The sequence below is a fragment of the Narcine bancroftii genome, chromosome 7 (genome assembly GCF_036971445.1).
Source record: "Narcine bancroftii isolate sNarBan1 chromosome 7, sNarBan1.hap1, whole genome shotgun sequence".
NCBI lineage: Eukaryota > Metazoa > Chordata > Chondrichthyes > Torpediniformes > Narcinidae > Narcine > Narcine bancroftii.
In genome coordinates this window covers 178,612,013-178,636,225 of record NC_091475.1, presented here as the reverse complement: position 1 = coordinate 178,636,225, position 24,213 = coordinate 178,612,013, and the positions used below count along the sequence as shown (strand labels likewise).

The window sequence follows — 24,213 nt, the reverse complement described above, 5'->3', positions numbered from 1 at the left end:
GAACTTGGAATCACTGCCAGCATTTCAATGGTGGTGCTGCCGGAGCCACTGTAGTGTTCTAGCGGCAGCGCTGCCGCTCATGCTGATCTGCAAGGAGCAGAGATGCAGAGCTCCCGTGGGATCCAGCCACCCAATTTTCTGCAGTTGCTTCCACACGGGCTTTGAATGGCTCGCTGAGGGAGCTGACGGTGGTTTTATTTGACCCACGATGGCGGCGCCTATTAATTGGCAGCAGCCATGAGAGGCTGTATACTCCAGGGAAGTGGAGGACTGGAGCATGGCACCAGAAGACGGGAAGATCACCCCCACTCCCTGTCTGAGAAGGAGAAGCAGTGGAGATTACCTGCAGGGTCATGATGGTGACCATGATGATGAACCAGTGAAGGGTCTCTGTGGCTGAGGGACCAGTGGATGTCATGGGCTGCTGGCGACTCGAAGCAAGGAACCTGCGGAAACTTTGGGCTGCTGGAGACTGCTGCTGGGGGACTCACACCAGACTTCAGACTGCTGGAGACTGGCTGGAGGGGTGCAAGGTATTGAAACCGGGATGCAAGGAGGTGCTGAAGTTTTAGAATCACTGCTCTCGACCCAATTGTTACTGAAATATTTTGCTTGAGAAAAATTGTCATTGGCCCATTTCCTTTGGAGTTTTGAAATCTTGCACATAATGAGTCAATTAGATACGATTAAAACAGTGGTTTCAAACTTTTTCTTTCCACCCACACACCACCTTAAACAATCCCTTAATCAGTGAGCACCTATGGCACAGGGGATACTTAAAGAGGTATGTGATTGGAAAGGAAAAGGTTGAGAATCACTGCTCTAAGCTCATGCTAACGAATACTAAAGGATGTTAAAACATGAAATCAAAGATGATTTTACATTGCCATACTCTAAAGCAGCATTCACTTTAACTTCTGTTATGTCCTCGGTTGTACTGTCGGAGGTTTTAATAAACACTCAGAGAAGCTTGTAAGTTTACAGAACAAACTTTTACTCGCATCTCAGGCTGCCGGTCATGCATGAATACACTGTTGCACTGAGCATGCTCCCCACTCAGTGTGATGTGGCTCTTACAATATGTCTCACTGAGCCAGCATAAAATAGTCCCAAGTTTCCACTGTAGATAACAACTTGTTCTCAGGAATTGTTTTTGTGATATGTGTTTTACAATTAATGTGCATTCCTGATGGGAAAAATCATGGATTGTAGCATTTTTTTTAATATTGTGAATTAATTGAGCAAGCAGCCATTTTCTGCATTTCATTTTGGGTTTGCTTTTTGTCTTCTGTGTGTCTGATTCATTATGCAGGCTCAATATTTTATGTTGCCACTCATTGTGAGGATGTTTGATTGAGTAAAGATGTGATAACATTATAAATGAACACCACCAACTTGTACATTTAGCATCTTTAACGTAATAATGTAGCCCAAGGTACTGCACATATACAACCCAAAGAAGCAGCATTTCTCTGGACAACAATGCACACACATACAAGATATAATTTAAAATAAATATTTTGGGATGATTTACTTGGTTATAGGATGCTGATCATCTACCTCACAGCCTATGGGAAAATGCTATTTTCCAGCCTGGCAGTCCTGATTTTGATTTCTCGGTTTAGTGGGTCAAAGATTCTGTGCGCTTGATGGAAAGGGTCTTTTATCATTCTTTGAGCCCTATTTAAGCAATGGTCCTGGTAAATGGCTGTTTCAATGATCCTCTGTATTGACTTCCAGTCTGATGCTTTGCAGCTCCATACTACACAATGATGCAGCCAGTCAGGACATTCTCAATTGTGTTCCTGTAAAAAGTTGTCAAGATGGGGGCCAGTAGCCTTGCACTTCTCAGCCTCCTTAAGAAGTGGAAGCATTACTGCACCTTTGTGATAAATGAGGAAGTGATGTGCCTCCAGGATAAGCTGTCCTTTATAAACACACCAAGGAACTTTGTGCTCTCCACGGTATGTGGAGGACTTCCTTTCGAGCTAAAATGTGGATCTGCTCTCTGGACCCACAACACCTCGTAAGGATGACTTACTATGTAATATCTTTGGATTCTTTCCTGGTGAGTCTTAAATAAATTATAATTCTTATTCTATTCTGATTGACTATATCAAATGGCAAGTCATACATCCTGGAACCAAAGCAACTTTTTCTCTAATTATTTACCATTGATGAAATTGAAAAAAAAAATTACATTTAGCTATATTATGCTTGCCAGATCTTGTCCCACTCCCTTGACCTATCCCTTTATAGTTTATGTGATCTCCATTTTACTATTTTTCATAACTTCCTCGCCTGTTAACTAAATGCCTCTTTCAGATTTAGTGTTGGTCATTTGTACGCGGACAGTTTCTATCACAAGTTGCTTTTCACATCCAAATCAGTGTAATTCCAATCAAGTCTTAAACCCACTTGATGTTGACCAAAGTCAAATTTAGCAAGTGCATTCATTGTTTTCCACATCCTAAAGTAAATCTTCCTAAGTTACACAAAATTCTCACACATTTGGGGACTCAAAAATTACTAACTTCAGCTTCATATTGGATTTTCCATTGAGGAAATTTATTTGTTTTGGGATTCTCAGTGCAAACTCGTCACTTAAGCTGGTTTAGTATCTTTGAATCAAGCAGGACCTGTGATGCAAGTTTCATGAAAAACTCGAGATTGTAATCCTTTGTTTTAATTGTAAATTTTTGTTGTCAATGAATGAACAAATCTCACACAAAATATGGATCACAAGATAATAAGAGCAGACGTAGCCAATCAGCCCATCAAGCCTGCTCTGATCAATGTCAATTGATTGCCAGTAACTACCCAAGAATTTTTTGTACGTGGAGTTGGGAATACATGATAATTTATATTTTGAAGACATGCACTGCCTTCACCACCTCAACTGAAATTCCTGGACCTATCACAGATACTTCTTCTGGCATTAAATCCACAGCAATTTATTTGATTTGTACATACTCTGTTTTATTGGTTCAGAGGAGGTGGGGTGGGAGAGTTGTGCTATATATTGGCTCAGGGAAGCAATTTGTTTTTGTCAGTTTGGAATTTTTGAAGCAGTAAATATTGTGATTTCAATCTTTAATATTTTATTTAAAATTTAAAATCACATAACAATATTAGTTACTATATATTGACACAAACATATTTTGATTAATAATTTTTATATAAAACCCCCCCCCCAAACCTCCTCAACCATTCTACTAATACCCTCCCTCTTCCCTTCCCCACCTACTACAATCATATTTAAACTTTTCGGCTGCAGGAGTGGTGGCATCCATCAAAGCGGACCGAGAGATCAATTTTAACACCAATAATTTTCAGATAAGGGCTCCAAACTTTATTAAGAAAAAATATTTCTCTCTTAAATTATATGTAATCTTTTCTAAAGGAATACAAGCTCTCATTTTATTGTGCCATCTTTTCATACTTAAAACCATATCAGATTTCTATGTGATAGCTAAACACTTTTTTGAAACAGTTAGGGCCAAACACAAAATTCAATTTGATACATAATCAATCTCAATCTTAGAGCTATCAACTTAATATCTCCTAGTAAAATCAACAATGGATCTAAAGGTAAATTCACTTTTAATATCTGTTCTAAAAACGATTTAATTAGTAACCAAAAACTTTTAACCTTAGGACAAAAGCAAGTCAAATGAAAAAAAGTACCTATTTCTTGGCTACAACTAAAACATAAATCTGAAGAACTAAGTTGAAAGTTTTTCAACTTTTTCAGAGTTAAATACAATTGATGTAAAAAAAATTATACTGCACCATCCTATAGCATACATTTATTACTTTAGTCATAACATCTCTACATAAATTTCTCCAAACATTTTGATCAATTTTTCTATCTAAATCTGATTCTCATTTCATTCTTGATTTATGAATATCTGGTTTAGGCATTTCATTTTGTAATAATTTATATATCTCAGAAATAGTTTTTTTTTAATCATCTTTAGTAAGTAATAATTCCAAAAAAGATTGTCTAGGTAGTTTTAAACTATAACCTAATTTCTCTGATTAATTTTTTTTAACATGATAATAACAAAAAAAGGTATTCGAACGGATTTGAAACTTGTCTTTCTTACGACTAAAAGACAGCAATTTTCAAAACTTTCAACGATTTATTGTCCACAGTAAAAGGAAAAAGTTTATTCTGATATAAGGTCGTTTTCATTGAAATCTTCCCTTTCCCACTGATCTGATAATCAATTTTATTTCATACTTCAATTAAATGTTTTAGAATTGGTGGAACAATACCAATTAATAATTTTGAATTCCATTTGTAAATATATTCTACCATAGATTTTTCATCAATTTTATTCAACTCTATTCTAGCCCAAACAGAAGATCTCATTGTTTCAGATGTTGCATTAATACATTCCAATTGTGCTGCTGTATAATAATTCTGAAAATGGGGAAGTTGCAAACCCCCCCAGCTCAAATTTCCGAGTCCATTTTTTCCAAAGATACCCTATTCATTTTTCCTTTCCACAAAAATTTCAATCTTGTCATTTTATGACTAATGGAGGAAAAAAAATCCCAAAGTGAAGCTATAATAAATAGTTGTATTTTTTGAATGAAAGAGATCATGGGAGTTTTCCAATGGGTGATGTTTGGTGTTGGGAAAGTACTTAAGGACAATTTTACTTTCCACAGTTTTTAATGCTGCACTTCCTGTGATTTCTGAACAAACAATGAAGGAAAAACAATCTCAAGTTGAAGACATTTTTATATACCTCACCAACATGGATGGTCCAAAACCTTCACAGGTATTCATCATTATTCCATCATAATCATTATTCCTGTTGCAATTTGATTCATTTGTTTTCTGCTTTAAATTTCAATGTTTTGCTTCATTTTGGATTGTACTCATATTTTTCCATTGTACTTCAGTTGACAATAATCCTCCATAGAGCTCCTGAAAAATCTCCTTGATTCAAAATTAAACACATTCAGGACAATTCACCAATTAAACAATTGGAGCAGCAGGAATCAGAGGTGATTCCAAATCTTAGGCTCAAATAATGTTACCATTAGAAAGGGTCAAGAGTAGAATCTTCATCACTGCTTGGTGTAGTCTCAGCATTTACCCAGCAACTCATATTGAAACTATGCACGATTCACATTGGATAATCTTCATCACTGCTTGGTGTAGTCTCAGCATTTACCCAGCAACTCATATTGAAACTATGCACGATTCACATTGGATAATCTTCATCACTGCTTGGTGTAGTCTCAGCATTTACCCAGCAACTCATATTGAAACTGTGCACGATTCACATTGGATAATTGACCATTTGTAGCAGGCTGACACAGCCAATAGCCATCGAACATGACGATTGGGTAGACAGCATGCGGGATGAGACGCCCGCTCCCATTGGTTGCAAGAATAGCAGTCAAATCGACCAATCACCACCAGCGGATTGCAGGAGGTCCAATCCAGGCCCACGAATCTGGGACAGCCAATTAGCAGCCAGCCCCACTCAAGCCACGCCCCAGTGGTGACATGGCCGGCTGCCTATAAAAGGCAGAGCTGCAGCCCAAAAAAGCCAGTGCCGACTACACTCCCTTGGTATGTGAGCCTTCTTTCAACCTTGAGCTACAACCCATTATAACTCAGGGTATAACCATAGCAACCCCACTACTGTGATGACCCCAAATGGTCCAAATGGCATTTTTGACCCATCGATGGAGGAACAGCCTACAATCAATGCTCTAGCATTGAAGCTGCTAGGCTTTTGGACGTTGGAACCATGGGTGTGGTTCCAGCACGCCAAGGCGCAGTTCGCCATTCGCTGGATCTTCGCAGATGACACACGCTACTACCATGTGGTCAGTGCCCTCGATCAAGACACTGCAGCCCGCATTATCGACTTCCTCCAGTTTCCCCCGGAGCAGGGGAAGTATGTGGCCATCAAGAGCTATTAATTTGCTCTTTCGGGCTCTCGAAGACAAGCTGCACATGGCCAGTTTGGGGACAAGGCACCTTCTGCCCTCATGAACGACATGCTTACTCTCAACAATGGCCACACCTCTTGCCCGCAGTTCCAGCAAATCTTCCTGGAGCGGCTGCCTGAAGAGATCCGGCTGCTCATCGCAGAGGAAGATTTCGACCCCCGGTGGGTGGTTGCTTGAGCAGACGTGCTATAGACAGCGAAGGGGGATGCCTGCTCTTTGCTCAAACAGGCGACAGCACCTCGTCAGCAATGCCTGGCCAGAAAACCCGCCAACCGTCCGACCACCAAACACTCAATCAACGCATCCCAGTGGTGAGCAGTACTGTGCCTATCAATTGTGTAGATGCCGCTCCCCCACACATTCTAGGAAAATGTCAAGGCCAGCCGTCATTGAAGGCAGCGATGACTGGCCAACTGCTTAGCCTCTTCTACATCCAAGACTCCCCTGTGCAGCATACTCCCCTGTCCAGCCTAGATGCTTGCAGTGCCAAGGTGGGGCAAGAGCTTTGAGCAGCAAATGGCTCCAACTTTCAGACATTTGGCACCCATACAATTCCCCTTCGCTTTGGGGACAGACAATTCACTTGGTAGTTTACGGTGGCGGTCGTACAACAACTGTTACTGGGTGCCGATTTCCTGAGAGCCAACTTGCTTCTGGTGGACATTCAGGGGCGTTGGCTGGTACATGCCTGGACATTTCGGACACTATCACTCAAGGGCACTGAACTTACTATCCCCCATCTGCACTCAGTGAGTACTACTGACAATGAAATCACTCGAGTCTTATTTGAATTCCCCTCCATCATTATGCCCCATTTCAACTTGCAGAACCCAAGCACAGGGTGAGACACCAAATTATTACAGGGCCCTCCCCTCATGCCAGGGCACGGTGTCTCCCAACCCTGCTTAAACTCAACCTGGCTAGAGAAGAGTTTCGAAAGATGGAGGAACTCCGCATTGTGCATCGCTCCATGGGCCTCCCCCCTTCTTGTGGTACCTAAGGCAGCAGGAGGTTGGAGGCTATGCAGAGACTACTGCCACCTAAATGAGGCCACCACTCTTGCCAAGTATCCCATGCCCCATACCCAGGACTTCACTGCTAATCTACAAGGGGCATGGATATTTTCTAAGGTGGACCTCATCATGGGTTATTATCAGATCTCAGTTCACCCCGATGACATTCCCAAAACCACCATCATAACCTCCTTTGGATTGTTTGAATTCCTCCTCATGCCATTCAGGCTGAAAAATGCAGCTCAGACTTTCCAGAGGTCGATGGGCGCAGTGGGTGGGGATCTGCACTTTGCCTTCATCTACCTTAATGACATTTTAATAGCCAGCCACTCCCACACCGAGCATGCCGCTCACTTAAGACTATTGTTCTCCAGGCTAAGTGAGTTCAGTTTAACCATCAATCCAGCCTAGTGCCAGTTTGGCTGAGAAATAATTGAATTCCTGGGTCATCGCATTGACTAACATGGGGCTAGGTCGTTACCCACCAAAGTGGATGCTATTCGTTCTTTCCCCAGATCAACGACCATGAAGGGACTTCAAGAGTTTACAGGTATGGTCAATTTTTATCATCGCTTCATACCTGCAGTGGCCTGCATCATGATCCCTTTATTTCCCCTCATGGCAGGGCCCAATAAAGATGTTTAATGGACACAGGAGGCAACGGAGGCTTTCCAAGCAACCAAAGATGCCCTAGCCAAAGCCACCCTTCTTATGCATCCCAGGACAGACGCCCCGACCGCCTCCAACATTGTGGCCAGGGATGCACTTGAGCAATAATGGGCAGTGGCAGCCGCTGGCCTTTTTCAGTAAACATCTCAGGCCACCAGAGCTCAAGTACAGTGCCTTTGATAGAGAGCTGTCGGCTTTATTCCTGGCAATTCGGCATTTCCGTTACTTCCTGGAGGGCAAGAATTTCAAAATTTACACAGACCACAAACCACTTACCTTAGCTTTCAACAAGGTGTCAGACCCATTGTCAGCCAGGCACCTGTCCTACATATCTGAATTTTCGATAGACATTGAACATGTTGTTGGCAAGTCCAATATGGTAGCCGATGCCCTATCCTGTCCAGCTATCCTAGCGGTGGACAACCCCGCCCCAGGTATCAACTATGTGGATTTGGCAGATGCACAGCAGGTAGACCCTGACATACCAGCATACTGGACAGCACTTACTGACCTGCAACTAGAGGACATCCAGATCACCCCCGGCAATCGCATGCTGCTCTGCGACACCTCAACTGGTAAACCGCACCCCATCATTCTAGCCACATGGAGGAGGTAAGTTTTTGATTTTGTCCACACTTTGGCTCACCCCGCTATCAGGACTACAGTTAGAATGGTGGCCAACAGGTATGTCTAGCATGGCCTCCATAAAGTGGTCACTCAGTGGACCAAAATATGTACTCAATGCCGGGCATCCAAGATCAGACCCACATTAAAACCCCTTCATAGCCCTAGCCCTTTAAACCAGCATGCCTCCATTTCAGCCACGTGCACATAGACATTGTCTATCTATATCTATTAACCTTGGTCAACCAGATGACTAGATGGCCAGAGGAGGTGCCACTACAAGAACTCGCTATGGAGACATGTGCACATGCTTTACTGAACATCTGGGTGGCACGTCTCAGGGTCCCCGAACACATAACATCTGACGGGGGCCCAATTCACTTCCAGCCTGTGGACCGCCTTCGCAAATGCCCTGGGGACTCAACTCCACCACACCACAGCATAGTACCCGCAGGCCAACGGGATGGTGGAGAGGTTCTACAGGCATCTAAAGACAGCTCTGATGGTGCAACTCATCAGACTGAACTGAGCCGACGAACTCCCTTGGGTCCTGCTAGGGATCCTCACCACCCCAAAAGAGGATCTCGAGGCATCCTCTGCCGAGTTGGTCTATGGTGTGCACCTAGTTATCCCGGATGAATTTGTGGCAGCTTCTGAGGACTTGGGGGAGCTCCTGGCGGCCACATTGTCTTGACTGCTCAAGCGCCTAGGCTCACTGGCCCCAGTTAAGCCCAGAGGTCATGGACAAGCCAGCACCTTTGTCCCAAAGAACTTTGTAGACCGTCACTACGTATTCGTCTGATGCCGGGCCCACCGGCCACCTCTTCAACAGGCTTTTGAAGGGCCATACAGTATAATCAGGCACAACAGTTCTACCTACGTGTTGGACATTGGTAACAGGGAGGAAACCTTCACACTCAACTAGCTGAAACCGGCCCACTTGTACGTTAACCAGCCAGTTACTCACCTGACCACAGCACCGGGGTTGGCCTCCAAAAGACAGTGTCCTGATCAATGGTTCTGGGTGGGGAGGAGGTGGGGAGGTCTTGTAGCAGCCTGCGGCCCGCTCTGTGGGTCAACACCGCAAACAGCTATCATACACGATGATCAGGATGAGACGCCCGCTACCATAAGCCGCAAGAAGAGAGGTCGAATCGACCAATCACCACCAGTGGATCATAGGGTGTCCAATCCAGGCCCGCGCATCTAGGTCAGCCAATCAGTAGCTGGCCTCGCTCAAGTCACACCCCAGTGGTGACATGGCTGACTGCCTATAAAAGGCAGAGCTGCATCCAATAAAGCCAGTATTGATTACACTCCCTTGGTAAGTGAGTCTTCTTTCAACGCATTATACCTTGAACTATAACTGTAGCAATCCTGCTACAAATTCATTTATAGACTACCAAGACGGTATAATGTTAATATTTTATTTAATTTATATGGGTTCTTGAACTCAAAGATGTCGCTGACTATTAATATATGGAAAGAATGTTTCCACCAATCACTTTATTTTTCCAAATATGGGTAAAAGTTCAAACCTCAGTGTAAGTTATTAATGGAACAAAACTCTTGGTGTCCTTGTTTTGCCTGTATATTTCTGTAACAACCTTTGTCATAATATACTTCTTGGTTCTGTGGTTTATATTGGACTTGAGTTGTAGAGACATTATGATCTGGAGAAGTAACTGAAGGTGACTTAATTGACCAGGGCAAAAGGTTCCTGTGGGGATGGAGTTGTGGGAGGAGAGGGCACCTTTTACTTGCTAGGGTCATAACTAGGACCCTTTCTGAAATAATTTAGTATACTTTTCATACAGCCACTTTATTACAGAAGCTGTTGGTGTTTATATAATTCTTTAATCGGGCACACAAAACTCAAAACGGTCAACCAGTTTACCTATCTCGGCTGCACCATTTCATCAGATGCAAGGATCGACAATGAGATAGACAACAGACTCGCCAAGGCAAATAGCGCCTTTTGAAGACTACACAAAAGAGTCTGGAAAAACAACCAACTGAAAAACCTCACAAAGATAAGCTTATACAGAGCCGTTGTCATACCCACACTCCTGTTCGGCTCCGAATCATGGGTCCTCTACCGGCCACCTAGAACGCTTCCACCAGCGTTGTCTCCGCTCCATCCTCAACATCCATTGGAGCGCTCACACCCCTAACGTCGAGGTACTCGAGATGGCAGAGGTCGACAGCATCGAGTCCACGCTGCTGAAGATCCAGCTGCGCTGGATGGGTCACGTCTCCAGAATGGAGGACCATCGCCTTCCCAAGATCGTATTATATGGCGAGCTCTCCACTGGCCACCGTGACAGAGGTGCACCAAAGAAAAGGTACAAGGACTGCCTAAAGAAATCTCTTGGTGCCTGCCACATTGACCACCGCCAGTGGGCTGATAACGCCTCAAACCGTGCATCTTGGCGCCTCACAGTTTGGCGGGCAGCAGCCTCCTTTGAAGAAGACCGCAGAGCCCACCTCACTGACAAAAGGCAAAGGAGGAAAAACCCAACACCCAACCCCAACCAACCAATTTTCCCTTGCAACCGCTGCAATCGTGTCTGCCTGTCCCGCATCGGACTGGTCAGCCACAAACGAGCCTGCAGCTGACGTGGACTTTTTACCCCCTGCATAAATCTTCGTCCGCGAAGCCAAGCCAAAGAAAATCTTATTTTATAATTTAATTTCCATGCTCCTTTGTAAATAAGAACTTGAAAAGGTTCAGCAATTCATCTCAAGGCACCTGATTCTTCCACAGCTAATGTCAGTACAATAATGGCAAAATGAGCTCCCAGCAATATCATCAATATTTAGATGGCCATTTAATCTATCTGATGATATCATGGAACATGAGTGGGTCCTTGGTGGAAGCCAGAAAATTGGATCTGCCTACTCAGTGGGTTGGACCCATATTGTTGAAACAAAAAAAGTGCTATTCTTGCCTTACTGCCCCATGTTCTTTTTTTTTTTGCTTCTTCATGGAAATTACTTGACCACAGCAGGAAGGAGGTATGACTTGTGTAGACACCACAAAGGTGGAAAATCTGGAGAGACTAGATGACCCTTTCAAACCCAATGTATTTAAATGCCTTTATTGCTGGATTAATATTACATAATCTATATGTTATGGAATCAAATAAATAGTTTTGTGTTCCATCAAATGGAATCCATGTAGTCTATAACATATGGGTGAAAAAAGCAACTGAGATTATCTAAAATTATCCCTCCAGAAGAAATTAGAATGCCTCATTGAAATGAAACGGCCATTTCTGAACTTAATCATTGTTTTTAATATTCTTCTGTAGATTCATTCTATGTATTGAACATTAAATATTGCTAAGTGTATATGATCAACTCATTATAGTGTTTCACATTCATTCCAATAACACAAGGAAAGTATAAATACAGATGAAAAGTGGATATGAAACATTCAACTTTTTTTTGTAGATATTTGCTGATGAAGCTCATTTCTGCTTGGATGACAAAAATTCATCAAGAAAAATGATGATGCATGAAACCAATGGTATGAATTCAGATACTTATGATTCAAAATTATTTGCTTGATTATAATATTAATATTGTAATATTTTTGCAACATATCAATGTAGATCTTTTGTCACATTTTAAAAAAATACTTTTTCTCAAGTTTGCTATTTCATTCCTTTCTACACATTATTTTAGTGTGCAATATGATTTAGCGTTTCAGGTTAATGTGATCAAAGTGGAAGCTAATGTTTTGGATACCATAAATCTGAATGTGATCATGAATATTTCTGGAAATATATCTTGTCATTGGAGCTTTAAGAACAACAGAATTCAATGTAATATGGACAATTGCACCTTGTACAGGTATTTTCTTAACTTGCTTTAATATATTTTCAATGTTGTTATGTGGTACTCTTCATTTGAAGATGAACTGAACAATAATTAGAAGATATTGGTTCTATGAACATGATTCATAAGAATAGAGATAAGCCATCTTTTGAGTCTGTACTTACATTGAATGAGATTGTAATTGATCTATAACCTAATGTCTTTAATTACCTAATAACAAATCTCACAATCTTGGTACATATTTATACAATTGATTTGAAGTCAAAGAGCACTTCTCATCCATGGTTGGTACACAATGGGAAATTAAGGTCTCTATGCACAGGAATGCCACCTGAGTATAAGTTAAAGGATCTGGTTTTAGCTGAGCTGCTATTCACACCAAAGCCAGTCTCACCATTTTTTCAAGTTGCTGGATGTATTGCTGGTGGCTCCCTAAGAAATTTTGAAGCTTAATCACTTCATTAATGTCAGGTACAGATAGATACCAGATGGCCCCCTTAGGACTTTGCTCAAAGTTTATGTTTCCCCCTTCCCTGTGAAGTAGTCATTTAGTTCGTTTCTTCCCTACTTCTCTCCTACTGACTCCATAAAAAATATAGGTGAGGTGAAAACAAGTGTTAACTCTGAGCATAACAACTGTGGCATGTGATTCCAGAACAAAGATACAAGTAGGAATTCATTCTTATTGAATATGTAGGAAAGAGGAAAACATGAACATACATATTATAAAAGAATTTAAAAATTTTTTTAGAGCGCAATGGTTTGTACATAAAATAATGTCATTAGAGATCCTTAAACATAAATGTGAGGGCGTGAAAACTTATTTCAAAAAAACTTAATAAAGAAATCTTATAAAATGAACATTTTAGTGAGATCTTGTGCAAGGTTTTTGAAATTGGATTGCAGTTATCAGAGGTCACCTCTTGTTGCAATATCAAGTCTGGATTTTGTCACGGAAACTACCTTGCTCAGTACAATTTCAACTAAGTATATTGAGGAAAGGCAATAAAAATATTTTGATCTTTTCCCATAGTTTTGGAAATGTAACCCAAAAAAAATTTAATTGATTGAATGTGCAGTGTGCTATTGTATCATTCTGATGATCAATCAACCGCTCTTGAAATTCTGCGTCAACATCGGTAGGTTGTTCCTCAAATTGATCTTGTATATGGTATATTAAGGATTAACAGTGTATTAAATATTTCCTGCAGATCTGTGTGTATAGGTTTTTGCTTTTGGTGTTTCACATAAACAGTAATGTCATCGTCCTTCAGTGCTTCTGCATTTGTGTTATGTGACAGAATATAGATATGTTTTTGGGAGATAAATTGGGGCAGGGTTTGTTGGTGTAGGCCACATACAAACTTTAAAACAGATCTTATTTAAAATACTGGAGCTCTGCTCATGCTAGACATGTCAGGGCCAACAGCCTTTGCAAAAGCTTTGGAGAGTGCCCAAGAGACTTGTCTACAAAAAGGCAACAGATGAAAGAACTTGTTGGGCCACATTCTGTCTGGAATGGAAATTGCTGTTCTAAGAGGATCATGTGGTTTTGCAAGCAGAGAAAGTTAAACAGGCTTTCTCTCAGAGAGAGAGAGATTCTACAAGCTTGTAGAAAACCCCATTTGGAAGACGGGTTGTAAGTGCTTAGTTCAGCCTGGTCAAAGCCTTTGTGGTTCATGCAAGAAGAGAGGACTGTCTGTCTAATGTTTCACTTGAAGTAAGATAAACAAAAAGGCACTCTGTGGTGACCTGAAAGAAAGAGGTTATCATCTGGAGAACCTTGAGGGGGCAAGGTTCTTTGGCAAGACACTAAAGTGGCTGATTGAAAAGGAATCAGTTGTGGGTGTACAGTGTACACCAAATCTCTCTCTGAAAACCAACAAGAAACTTATTGAGTGGTAACCATTTACCTTTCAAGCACCAAAGCCTGGTGAACTGTGCACAGTATAAAAATTGCCTGCAACCAGTGAACTTGGAGGCATGAGAAATGAAATTGGACTGTGAACCAAAGAACTTTTCTGAACTTACACATGTTACATACCCATGTGCTTAGAAGGGGGTTAAGTTAGGTTAGTTAAGTCAATAGTGATAAGTTAAAGTGTGATTCTGTTTTCATGTTTAAAGATCATTAAAAGTAACTTTTGTTTAAGGAACCATTTGTCTTGGTGAATATCTATTGCTGCTGGGTTTTGGGGCCCTCTGGGCTCGTAACAGTTCAGATTGGAAAAGAGTAAAAATTCCCACTATCTGATATTGCTCTCATAGACTTCAACTTTTTTAAGGAAAAAAATGGCTTCCTTACTATCAGCGAGCTTATTGTGTTTATCCTGCAAGGTCTTGTTCAATAAATTGAGTGTCAAAGGTGTCTGCCAGATAAAACATATCTGTCTTTACATTAACAAGTTTGTCTCCATGCTCATTACAAAAAGGAAAGGAAACAATCATGTCCCCGAGTGCAACAAAATGATAAAGACAATTTCCTTTGGACAGCCAATTCACTGTGGCATGCAGCAGCATCTGGAAATGTTCATTATTTTCTTCACACAGCTGCCAAATAGACCATCTTGAAGGGGATGTGATTTTATAAAGTTTACAATTTTTATGACAATTGAAAGCGAAGCATTTAAATGTCCTTCTAAGATTTTAGCCACTAAGTGCTCCCTATGAATAACACAATAAACAGTTAAAAACTAAAGCTATAACATTTCTTCAGGCGGATAATGAACCCTCTGAATCATCCCACTATTGAAGTAGCATTATTAGTTGCACAGGCATCTATAGTATGTTCTCGAATGGGATATAGTTCTCATTTATGTAATTTTTGGAAAAATTTATTTAAAGTTTTACAGACTTGTATTAGCCAAGTGGTGTAGGGGAACAATCCTCCCCTTTTACAGGTCATAGTTTGCCAAGTCCTCCCTTTTTCATCCCCCCTTCCCCACTCTCCCCCCTCCCCCAGCCCCATCCATTGCCCTCATTCCCATTCAACTCAAGTAAAAGTATAAAAATCAATTATTAAAAATAATACATAAGGGAAGAAAGAAAAAGAAAAAAAAGAACGGAGGGGGAGCTGGGAGGATTTCCAAATTGTCTCCTCATTCTCGGTATTTCAGGGCTTGTGAGATCCTATAATTCCTATTGAGAAATGCCTGGGAAAGGTAATTACACCTGCGTTTCGTAGGTATGGCTGCCATACCTCAATGAATGCAACTTATTTCCCTCTTAAGTTAGAAGTAATTTTCTCCAGGGGAACACATACCTGCATCTCCGTGTTCCATCTTGCTGTGCTTAGCTGAAAGTCAGATTTCCAGGTAACCATTATGCATTTTCTGGCCACTGCCAAGGCGATCTACACAAATTGAATTTGATGTTTAGACAATTTTGAACTCACATCCATAATATCCACAAGCAGGAACAAGGCTGAGTCCTGCGGACACTCCACCCCTGTGATTATTATTTTTCAAAATGTCCCCATTTCTTCCCAGAAGGGTCTCACCTTGGCATATAGCCACGTTGAATGCACAAAAGTTCCTGTCTCTATGCCACATCTAAAACACAAATCTGAGATTTTTGGTTTGACCTTATGTAATTTTTGTAGAGTTGGAGCAAAAGGTTGTATTGCACCAGCCTAAATCTGGCATTTATAACTGCCTTCATGCTGTCCCAGCAAAGGTCAGACCAGCATTGCTCAGAAATTGTTGTTCCCAAATCTGAATCCCAACTTTGCCTCGCTTTATGGAGACCTGGTTTCGGGCTCTCATTTTGGAACAGGAGATACATAGCTGAAATGAATTTACGTGTGATTCCCCTTCAAATTAGAGCCTCCATGTCACTACACAGTGGCAGGGCCATAGACTGGCCTAATTTGTCCCTCAAACAAAGATCTTAATTGAAGATAGCAGAAGAAGATCTACCCTCCTGAGAACAAATTGGTCTGCACGTGGTAGGGGAGGAGATAAGAGTAGAAATTATTTACAAATAGGATACCAAGTTAATAACGCAAAAACAGACAGCCCAATATGAAAGCACTTAATCTGGACATGGCAAAAAAATAAACCAGATTATTGGGATGAAATGCCCCTAACCCAGAACAAATTAATCCCTATGGCTATGGGTAGCAAGATCATGGACACCTGGTGCCAGAAAGGGATTGGGTGGATCAAGGACTGTTATGAGAAAGGGCAGCTCCTTCTTCAAAAATAGTCACTCCCTTAATATCTGCTTTAATCCTTCTGACAAACAACCATCAGCTCGTTCCCATTCCAGAATCTGGCATAAGCCACAAGAGGAGCGCCGTTCTCTTGCAGAGTGGACACATCTAATTGTAAAGAGAATTTCTTGGACTGTAATGAAATGACTAATGTCTTTCAATGTCCCTTGCCATTTCATAATTTTTTCTAGAAACAGTTGATTTACTCAAGGGAATTGCCTGAAAAGTTCCTTTGACATTTAAGTTCATGACATTAGATATTGTTATGGACACTGAAGGCAAACGAGCAACATTATGAGCATTTCCACTTTTAGCAATCAATTAACTTGTTCAATGCAAGAAGATCTTTTTTCTAATTCTGTAACATTTCAGTAATCATCTGTTTGACCTTCTCTCAAAATTATCTAGAAGTAATTATCTTCAAATAATCCAAGGGTTTCTCTTCTCTTTATGTATGTTTCTAAATGTTTTTGACCACATACTTTTGTTTGAAAATGTATTCAAACAAATCAAACACGTGAGCAGAGAAAGGTTTGCAGAGATGTAATGAAACCATGCAAAGCCATATGATAAGTATTCCACTGAATAAAGTATGTCTTCCCTCTGTGCCTTTATCAGATTTTCTGCCTGCGCTATTCTTGTAGTTGGAAAGACTGCTAACTTTCAGTACCAGAGACCAAGAATGAGTTTGGAAGATAACTTTGATCAGAATTGGACTTAAAATGCCTTAATATGGTCTGGACCATTTAACCATAGGGTAGGATTATTTGTTGACTAGGAAAAATCCAATGCAATGCAGCAAGATGAGTAGTATTCCTGAGGAGGGACAGCAGAGTCGTGCACCACAGATACACTGTCATTTCTGCAAGGCAGATACTCAGCAAGCTCAGGAGAATAGGTTTCTTTATTGCTTATGTAAATTATATCTTTACCACATTAATTAATTAAAAGAAGCTTGATAGGAACTCCAAGTAAATTTTGTGATCAAAATATATAAAATTTAACAAGATGTTTATTTTAAAAAAACCTGAAATCAAAAGATTTAATATGTGTTACCTTGTACTATTTGGAGAACAACAATGATTTTAATTAGTAGTGGATTCTAGTTTCTGTTTATCTTGATGATGTTCATATTACGTTTACGAGTGCTTTTTTAAGTTTGTTGTTTTGGTGATTCATATTATTTCACTTTATGGTTCTTGCACATATCTATGAATTGAAAAGGATAAACTAACCTGCTTGGCCACATTTATAATTTTAATGCATTTTAATGGATTTTCACTAATTTTCTGATTTTTGTCTTATTATCCAAAAAGAGGATGAGAAATAAAGAACAGTACTACAGCCTACATTTCTAATAGGTGATCCAATTACCTGTTGATAACTTGATTTAATTCTTATTTTTTTCTTATACAGTCAAGTTACAAGTTTCACAATTTCCCAAGTCAGGGAAAGGCATGCTGGGATATATACGCTCACAGTTGAAAATGGAAACTTAAATTATATAATTAACTTTACAGTCCTTGTTAGAGGTAAGTCATGAAGTAATTAAATATAATCCCAAATTGAAAGGGAATACATATTAACATATCTGTGGTAATAATGTAGTGGCTTAAAGTCTTGTTTCAGGATTTGAGCCCAAAACCCAAGGTGACACACTTGATCAATACCTAAAATGTGGCACCCTTAAACAGTCCTTCCACTGCTTGAACTATTAGATAAAGGAAAACATCACAAATATATTAATATATTTGTAATAAGAAACTTGGGACTTAAAGGTTCATTCCTGAGTTTGAGACACTTCAGTTCAATACTGAAAGAATTGGAGGTTTTCTCTTTGGATGAGGCATTAATTAAAGTTTGGTGTGTGTGGTGCAGCAAACAAACAAAAAAACTTGAAAAGACTGTACTGCAGACTTTAATCAGCTTTAAGTAGAACACTGGATGAACACCGAGGTCTGTGAAATCTCTGGTTTCATGGGCCTGACTGATTAGGAAGGGGACGGCTCGGGTCTTTATATGGACCAGTGATTGACAGCCGGCATGCTGGGGCCAGCCTCCCAGTTTGTCTAACTAGAAGTACAGTGATTGCCCCCTTCAGTAAGCTGGTAGAAGTGCAGCCATAGTGGTGGTTGTATCACCACAATGTGTTTGTTCAAGAAGCAGGGGGAATTAAATTGGATTTTTTGGGGGGAGGGGGAAATAATGTGAGTGCTCGGTTCCTGCACACGTGATGTGAGATGGTAGATGCCCTATTGACAGAGGCATTGGCTCGGTCATACAAATGCTTTTCAATGATGTGCATAATCAGAGGATCTGCTATTTTAGAGCTAAGTATTCCATGTCTTGTGTCTTACAACTTGCACGTCTGAATATGTTCATTAGAAGGAAGGAATTCTCACCTATATTGCCTGGAAAGATAGTCAATTAGTTATATGTTTATTGTTGGTTGATTTCTTCTTTCTGTTGTTCCATTGCTACTCATGTTTGATTCCCCAAGTTGTAGATGTTTACTGGGACTTAAACACATTTGCTATCAAAAGGCTTTTGCACAGATTAGTTTCATGCAAGTTATATGAAACAGGCATAAAACATTATCCTTGAAATAGTGTATGACTGCAAGCATGAACAGTGTGTGACAAACTGCAAGAGGGGGGAGAAGGTAGGAGGCTGTTCAATGGTCAAATATTGAAGAAGCACAATGTGTGTGAGATATCTATACTTCTATAAGCATCATTTTGAGACATCTATCTGCTGAAGCAAAAAGAAACAATCTCAGGGCAATTATTGCAGTGAAACTACTAGTAGAACCACCCTCAATTGTTGCAAAAAGAAGACCACTGAACTTTCTATTCCATTTTATTTCAGTTTTTCTTTTGGTTTCTGTCAAGTAGAGAAAACACATGGCTTTAAAAGGTTTTCATCTTGCCATGATGCAGGATGTTGTTAATACTGTGCGTATTCATGCTTTGAGGTTTATGCATGTCAATCCAGCCCTTTATTTGGAATCTAAACTGCTTTCATTTCCTTAACTTTCAGTCAGTCGGCAGTGAATTCTGTAGGTCGACTGGCAGCAGTCACAGTGACTTTTTTTCTCCATTTGACGACTGTATCAGTGGCATTTGACCAATGGCTATTGTTTGACCGGTTGTCCAGGGATGAAATGGCTGTCTCTGGTGTGCAACCTATATGTCCATGGTCAGAATGTATACATTCTAAGCCATGTTGAAACTTTAAGTTATGATTCCGCACAGTGTCACCATGCTCAAACAATGTTTCCATTGACTGGGCCGAGAAACCCTGTGTTATTTGACAGAGCAGACAACAAGATTGATGGTGCGACATGCAACATTACAAAAGATTGAGGAGCAGAATTAGGTCATTCAGCCCATCAAGTCAGCTCTGCCATTCAAATCATGGCTGATATATTTTTCTTTTTAACGCCATTCTCCTGCCTTCTCTCCATAACCTTTGAAACCCTTTCAAAGCAAGAACCTATCAACCTTTGTTTTAAATACACCTAATGTCAGCCTCCATTGCCATCTGTGGCAACAAATTCCACAAATTCACAGCCCTCAGTTTTCTCCTCATCATTATTTTGAGGCTGTACCCTCTGGTCCTAGACTCTCCCACTACTGGAAACATCTTCTCCACATGCACTATCCAGCTCTTTCAATATTTGGTATGTTTCAATGAGATATCCCTTTATTCTTCTGAACTCTAGCGAGTACAAACCCAGGGCCATCAAATTCTCCTTGTATGTTAATCCTCTCATCAGTGGGATTATTCCCATAAACCTCCTCTGGACCCTTTCCAATGCCAGTATAACCTTCCACGGATAGGGAGTTCATTAACTAGTGACCTATCATAGGCACTCAACATCTCCTCACTTGTCAGGAAGGTGCAACAGCGACTGCACTTCCTGAGATGATTGAAGCGGACAAGGCTACTGGCCACCATTATGTCACTCTTCCATAGGAGTTCTATCAATAATGTCCTGGGCAGCTGCATCACAGTGTGATATTGTCTATTGTCATAGGACCATAAGAATGGCTGAGAGGATCACTGGAGTCTTCCCCACCCCCCGTTCCCACCCCTTTAATGTGATCTAACAGTATCATTATCAGAAGAGGGTGCACAAAATAATTGAGGACCCCTTCCACCCTGCACCCAGCCTCTTTTAGCTGCTCCCATCAGGGAAGAGATACAAGAGCATCAGAGCCAGCAGGTTGAGGAACAACTTCTTCCCAGGGGCAGTGAGAATGCTGAAGAATCAAAGGATCTGCTCACACTAACCGTCCAAGACACTCGCATTCATGAAACAATATTTAATTATATATAAAATACTTGTCCTGCATATGTATGGTTTATCTGTATATGTGTTACATCTGCATGCTTTTGAATTGTTTCATCGGTGGTACTTGTATAAACAGATAATAGTAAACTTGACTTGATATGTGGCCCACGGTTAATGCAATATTGTTACAGTGCCAACAACCTGGCTTCAAATCTGACGCTGTCTGTAAGAATTTTGTACGTTTTCATTGTGTCTGTGTGGGTTTCCTGATTTCCTTCCACCTTTGAAAAAAATTGGGATATTTGGGTTCCATGGGCTCGGGGGCCAGAAAAGCCTTTTATCATGCTGTATGTCTATATTTCAATGTAAATTTCAATAAACTGCTTGCAATACTCCAAATGTGGGCTGACCAATGGCATGTAAGGACATAGAACTACATTGCCTTTATATTCCAAATCTCTCGAAATTAATGCAAACATTGCATTTGTCTCCTTTACTACCAACTTAACCTGCAAGTTAACCTTTTGAGGATCCTGCTCCATAACTACCAAGTCCCATTAGACCTCTGCTTTCTGGATTCTCTTCCCATTTAGAAAATAATCTACATTTTTATTCCTTCTACCAAAGTGCATGACCCTACAGTTCCCTACGTTATATTTCATCTGCCATTTCTTTGCCCATCCTTCCAACCTGTCAAACTCCCTCTGCACACTTTGCTTCCTCAGCACTACCTGCCCCTTCACTTATTTTTTATCTGCAAATGTGGCCACAAAGGCACAAATCCTGTCATTTGGGTACAGCATGAAACATAGCGTACTCAACATTGACCTTTGCGGAACACCACGAGTCACCAGCAGCCAGACAGAGAAGGCCTCCTTTTTCCCATTCTTTGCCTTCTTCCAGTCAGCAATCTTCTATCCATGCTGGTACCTTTTCTGCAATACCATGGACTCGCATCATGTTCAGCAGCCTCGTGCGGCACCTACACGAAGGCATAGCTACTGATCATACAGTGAATAACCAAGAAAGATTAGGAGGAGGTACTGGAGAAAGACAAAGGATGGTGCAGAGTAGAACTTTTTGTGAAGAATTCTTATGATAACCACAACTCCCAATTCACCATGTCCCATATCCCCGTCACTGACTACCACAACCCTACTGGCCGTGAAACCTGTGCCACTCAACCTACTAAACCCCATACATGTTGGAGGGAAGCGGAAACCACAGAGCATGGAGAGAATGTATAAACTCCTTAATGATATCATTAGATTCAAACCAAAGGTGCTGTAATAGTAATATGCTGCACTAACCTTGCAAACATCATCCTGATGTCATTACTGTATTTAGGACTTCCTCAGTGATCCTTAGACTTTCACAGTCACTGAAGCACAGCTTATTGATAACTGCTGACTTTTTTTAGCTAAAAATTAAAAAAAAAGAAAATTTGTACTGTATAGTAGATGATGGCATCGAGTGCAGTACTCAAATGTGGTAGAGAAACTGTGCAAGGTCACGCAGCATCCATAGGAACTAGAGGGTAACCAACGTTTTGGACCTGGGCCCTTTGTTTGCTATGCCTTGTGACCTCCAACCATCTTGATTCCTATGACCAAGCTATGCTCTGCAGATTCCCAGAATGCCTGGTAACCAGAAACAACTGGATGCATGGGCAGTACAAGGAGAAATGCTGCATTCCACAAAATAAATCAGTAGATTAATGCTCAAAAGAAAAATAAACCAATGCCGCTCATCCTGACAGCACCTCTAAAATTCTGATAAACTATGGTGGGCTCGCTACTTGATTGCCATGGTAGTCACATGAGCTATTATTGTAGAACTTGGGTAATGGGTGCCTGTCATTTGTCCTGCAGTGGAAGTTGTATTTGGCCGAAAACTTTAGTTTCAAAGCATAGAATCTAACATGATCCTTGATAGAGAATGTATGTTTTTAGAGAGGATTCCCATTGAACCAATTTGATTATAAGAACATACCTTTCATTTTAATCTGTCAAAGTTCTCATGCCAGTCTTGTTTTGGAAGACTTATTTGGTATCTCACCTTTCTTGAGCTGGCTCTCAGGCTCTTCAGTTGTAACCAATCGGACAGATCTGCCATACGATGCAGTCAGAATAAGTGATAGATGGTTGAATGTAAAATTGGGTGATTCTCCTTCTTCCTCATTGCAGTCTTCATTATCATTCTATTCCTGCTCATAATGCTGGCCAAGTTTCAGTTCTTAGTGATCCAATGTTCTCATTTCAAATTCTGTTTATGTAATCAGAATGAGAACATCAGCTTCAATCCTGTCCTTGGCTGCTTTCATCCCTGAACATCAATTTTCCTTTCTCATTGAATCACATACTATTACATAATACAGTTAAACCTCTGATATCCGGCACCTAAGGAGATTGGTAGATGTCAGATAAGAGAATTTTCCAGTTGCTTGTGAAGGTGTTTTTTGTGATTGACGAGGTGCACCAATTTTAAACGCGTAGTTTTTACCTATTGATTTTCAGCCATTTTTTTTTTGCTGATTTGCTTGACTGCCGGGTGCTCAAATTCTGGATAACAGGTTTTTACTATATTTTTAGTATTGAATTAGGCTATCTGGCTCACAGGTCCATGGAAGCCTCCTCCACCTCCATCTAATTTCATTGATATCTCATTCTGATTTTTTTCCCCTTCCTTATGTGGCATCTTGCTTCATCTTAAGAAATTTATTGGTATTTGTCTCGAATACCCGTGGCAGTGAGTTCCAGGTTCTTCCCAATTTCTGATTGAAAAATGTTTTTCCTATAGTTCCTATGTGACTTTTTATATGTAAGCATCCTAGTTCTGATCTTTCTCAAGTCAAAACATCATACATCTACTCTATAAAACTACTTCTAGTCTTAAAGATGTTATTAGCATTCTCCTTTTTGGAGAATAGAGAGGTTGCCTGTCCATTATTTCCTAATATATTACTTGAAATAATTTTAACATTATTTTCCTTCTTTTCATTTCCATCCTTCCTTTCTATGATAGTAATAACTAGTTTTAATCACATATGTATTAGCAGATCTCCTGATTCATCAACCCAATGCAGACTTCCTCAGGAGTATTTCATTCTTTATTTTTCCAGATTTTTAATATTTCCTGCATTTTGTTGTAGACCTCCTGAATTAACTAAAATTCCTACTTTACAGACAAATGATGTAACAAATAGGCAAAGCTGTGAACCTATCCACTCAAAAACTAAAAAGTGTAGTACTTTTTAAAAAAATGAAAAGCAAGATGCATTGTTAAAGATTTTAATGAGGCAAATTTGCATACATTATATTAAATTAAATATAAAAGGCTAGTAATTACACTGTTGTGACATAAGGCTCTTGATAGACCACATCAGGAGCACAGTAAACATCACTGACCACTGCACCATATTTGCATTAGAAAGAAAGCAGCATTGATTTACCAGTATAATGGCTGATCTCCAATGGTTCTCTTTGGAGTGAAGTTACTTCCTGACACAAAGAGTGGTATACATTTGGAATATTATTTTCACAATTGACAATTCATGTTGATCAATGACCTGG

General features: G+C 40.3%; 1 protein-coding gene across 3 annotated transcripts in view; it reads left to right on the top strand.

The window, feature by feature from the left end:
- The window catches only part of flt3 (fms related receptor tyrosine kinase 3), a 127,091-nt gene that overhangs the window by 22,030 nt on the left and 80,848 nt on the right, over positions 1-24,213 (top strand). For all 3 annotated transcript variants that reach the window (XM_069891522.1, XM_069891521.1, XM_069891520.1), the window contains exons 2-5: positions 4,681-4,793; positions 11,745-11,820; positions 11,996-12,146; positions 17,761-17,876. In XM_069891522.1, coding sequence (XP_069747623.1) covers positions 4,719-4,793; positions 11,745-11,820; positions 11,996-12,146; positions 17,761-17,876 — 418 coding nt within the window. In that variant the 5' untranslated portion in view covers positions 4,681-4,718. The remainder of the gene's footprint in view (positions 1-4,680; positions 4,794-11,744; positions 11,821-11,995; positions 12,147-17,760; positions 17,877-24,213) is intronic.